The sequence below is a fragment of the Cheilinus undulatus genome, linkage group 6 (genome assembly GCF_018320785.1).
Source record: "Cheilinus undulatus linkage group 6, ASM1832078v1, whole genome shotgun sequence".
In the NCBI taxonomy this organism is placed as follows: domain Eukaryota; kingdom Metazoa; phylum Chordata; class Actinopteri; order Labriformes; family Labridae; genus Cheilinus; species Cheilinus undulatus.
Window position 1 is genome coordinate 33908601 of NC_054870.1, and position 3739 is coordinate 33912339.

A 3739-nucleotide genomic window follows, 5' to 3' on the forward strand; every position below is an offset into this window, starting at 1 on the left:
GGCCACCCGCATACATGGGTAGCGACTTAAGCCACTCGACCATCTGCGCACCCAAGATTTGTCCTTTTAACTTTTTAAATTTCAAAATCATTCATCATCAGTGCTAAGATTTTGTTTTCATTATCTTTTACTGGTGAAATTAGGTTGATAGTTAATGGTTAAAAAGGTGACCCTGTTAGGCCCTCAGGTTAGAACTGAATCCAGAATCCAGCCCCTGCTGTGATTGACTTTGACACCCCTGTTTTAGGACACAGACTATCTCATTACTGGATTTAGAAAACAAAAGAGCCCACTGTTGATGGTGAGAATGAACTGTTTGGATGATACACAGTATTTTAATACACTGCTAAAGTTTTCAAGTTAACAAAGGCAGCTGAAGCAGAAACCACTGTGTTTTAATAACTGATATGGCGAAAATAACTTCAGTATATGAAACTTTTCATCTCAGTACTTGTATGTCTGGTCCAACTGTCTGGTACATTCTAAGTGAAACCAAATGACGTGCAAGTGCTAAGAATAGAGACGATTAAGAAGACAAGGCCGAAACTCACAAACTCTCATCTATGCTGTGGTGCAAACCTCCATTTGATAAGTGAGGTGTGTACTCTTGGATAAGCACATTTGCATTTCTCAACATCTCTTGAAAATGTTTGACCGTTGCTGTGTAAAGCTCTGTCTGCAGCACCAGAGGTCGCAGCAGATTGACAGGTTCTGCTTTGCGAATTATCTCTGGGACCCTGACTTCTTCTGGCACTTTACTGTTCCCGATGAGAACGTGATGAAGTCTCTTCTCCTGCAGACTCCTCTGCATGACGCAAAACAAGTCCCGAAGCCTGTGCTCCATGCTGTCAAAGCCCCACGAGGAGGGTTTTTTACTCAGCAACATGTGCAACAGAGCAGTCTTGAAGTGGTAGTTTGTGAACGCACTCTTTCCTGTGAGCACTGTTTGCTTTTTGTGTAGGAAAGTTACAATCCGAAGGCAGTGCAAATGACAGGAATGTTGTGGCAGGCATTTAGCAAAATATTTCAACAAATTCCTCTCATAGACGGCAAGAGAAAGAGGCCAGTGTGGGTCTGGAGGGCTCTCACAATCTGATGGAAAGTGAGAGACAAAATAAGCATCTGTATCCTCAAACTGAACCACTGGTATGATGTTCATCACAATGACCTTCCCAGAGCGAAACCGGATCTTAAGAGCACCAGCATCATCCAGGTTGCGGAAAGTGACCTCAAAGTCGTATTTGTGAGAGATGCGACCCCATGCTTTAGTAACAGAAATCTGAAACCACTTCATGACTTGATCTTTGGCCAAGAAAGGTGTGTTCTTAGAGCACAGGAGCTCATCAGGACTGCGGTCTACTTTGATGACTTCATTTCTGCTGTGCAACAGACAAAGCATGTCTTCTCCTAGATTAGCAGAGCCACAGAGACAACCCTCCTCCTTGACCACCTTTATTTTGCCACAGCCCTGCATGAGTACAGGCACATCACTGGAGGGGCTGCACCACAGGTGGAACTGAAAAAAGTGCGGATCTGGAGGCAAGAAAGGCACCAAAAGGTCACACATTAGTGGCTTACACACCTTCCAAGACTCAAACATGCTCCCTATCCCAACAAAGTCCCCGACTTCCATGTCGGCCTCCCTGTCGCACACACTCCTCAACGATTCCAGCAGATCATCAGCAAATCCCTCCACAAACTCCCTCACCCTCCAGTTCTCATGGGCTGATGTATAAGTGGATCTGTCACAGAAGTTGATCAGGACATCCTTATCTAGTACCATCGTCCTTGGGCTGATAGACTCGCTCTCTGAAAGCATGTCTTCATCCTCAAGGGGCCTGATTTCTGCATCAGCAAGATCCACCCTGCACATCTCGATAGTGAAGAAAATAAGAAATGACACAGCGCTCCAAAAGTACCAACTGTAACCCTCCTCTGGACTGTTTTCTTCCTGCTTTGACTCCAGCTGTGACAGCTCCTTTTCCAGCCTGGCCTGCTCCATTGCCATCCTCTCCTCATGCTCCCGCATGCGAGCCATCAGCTCCTCATCCTGGTCCAGGGGAAGTGTGGTGTTCTCTTGAGGAAACAGCAAGGGATGGTTCAGTATGGCAGCAGCCACCACCATACACACTCGTGCAATGGCCCCCTGCATCTTCAGCTTGTTTATGATGTAGTCATTTGAAAACAACCTGCAGAAATTCGTGCAGCTCAGATCCTGAAACAAAAACAGAAGTGGTTGCTTCATTTACACAGGTTTACTTTAGATGAAACAGGGCATTTATTTACTAAAATAAAGAAATAATACATGGTATGTACATGAAAAAATCAAGTTATTTCTGTAAAGCACTCCACCCCTGAGGGAAGCACAGTTCGTACCTCTAAATATAGAGGCAGTGGGCTGAGTGACGCACTGGTCCAGACCCTGCAACATGGGGGGAAGGAAGAGCGAGCCCTTCTCTGATAACTTTATTTAGTTATCAACATTCACATCCTGTTAACATAATGTTAAAAATAAAAAAATTTTACACCCCACCTCTTCTGGAAAATGCCCAGACTTAGTTTACATGTGTAACAATGTGGAAAAATCTAACATTGACATAATTCTCTTCTTTCCTGGACGTCAGAGGGTGACTTCTAGAAAGGCAATATACACTGTACAAAAGAGGAAATTACATAAGTTTCTTCTGTTCCAAGCCTTAAGTATTGAAGCAATTGCACCCTTCTATTTAGAGAAAAAAACACCACTTAAGCTATTGTGAGAAAGTCTTTAAAATAAAAGACATGTAACATGTTCATATGAACTTTCTGCAGATAAGTGAACCAAGAAAAAGGAAGTGCGCATGCATAATGATCTCACTGTAAGATCACAAGAGTGTTGACTGTTCTCTGTCAGAGATGAGCTTTAAAAAGGCAGGACAGGAACTGTGGAGTATGTGAAGTCACAGAGCCAGGGAAACTTCCCATGAATTACTCACTGGGACCATTTCCAACACTTACAAGGATCAGTCCAACCAAACAAACATCAGCTCAGACAGTGAGGCCTGTGCTGTAGTTTATAAGAACAACTCTGTCAGACACACTAAAAATTTCTTTGCTATTGTTAATTTAAGATAAATGTCATGTTTTCCAATATGTAATACTGATGTATAGTCTATATAAACAGTAATTATTGGATTCACACCTCCAGGCTTGGATTGTGGCTCCTGCAAAGGTGTTTTTTCAATAACGTCGCTCTTTGAGCAGGGTTGAGTAACACTGTTTTAAGGAGTAGCTGTCGCTAAACTCCCTGACGTAATGAAGTAATTACATGTGAAGTGATGTCGACTCGACACGCTGCCAACGGTTACCTCCTCAGTTGTCGTAGCAACAAAATAGAGGACCTCTCATCACGGAAATACGGTGACAAACATTCAGACAAGTGACTCACTTTCTACACAAGCCAGTTAACTAAATGCGCTGTACGGCATGACTTTTTAACCTTTAAACTACAACAAAGAAGACGTTTTGTCGTCCTTGGCGCAAATCTGCCTACAGAACACACATAATTGCATGTTATGTTCATCGACGTACAAAAACAGAAAAGTTACAATTTACAGGACATGGTATAGCATGGATAAAAGTTCTAAACGTACCTTTGCAATGTCCACTGGTTGAATTCATGGTGATAAACCCGCGTACAACGGTGAGAACAGACTACCAACCTCATGAGAAAACGAGGGAAGAGTCTCTCAGTTTTCGT

At 43.1% G+C, this 3739-nt stretch overlaps 1 protein-coding gene across 1 annotated transcript; it reads right to left on the reverse strand.

The window, feature by feature from the left end:
* Positions 1-3739, reverse strand: LOC121510692 (inositol 1,4,5-trisphosphate receptor interacting protein). Its single transcript, XM_041788859.1, has 2 exons — positions 3633-3739; positions 1-2215 (listed from the first exon to the last, which is right to left on the reverse strand). Exon 2 carries the CDS (start codon positions 2150-2152, stop codon positions 548-550), a length of 1605 nt encoding a protein of 534 aa, XP_041644793.1. The 5' UTR covers positions 2153-2215; positions 3633-3739; the 3' UTR covers positions 1-547.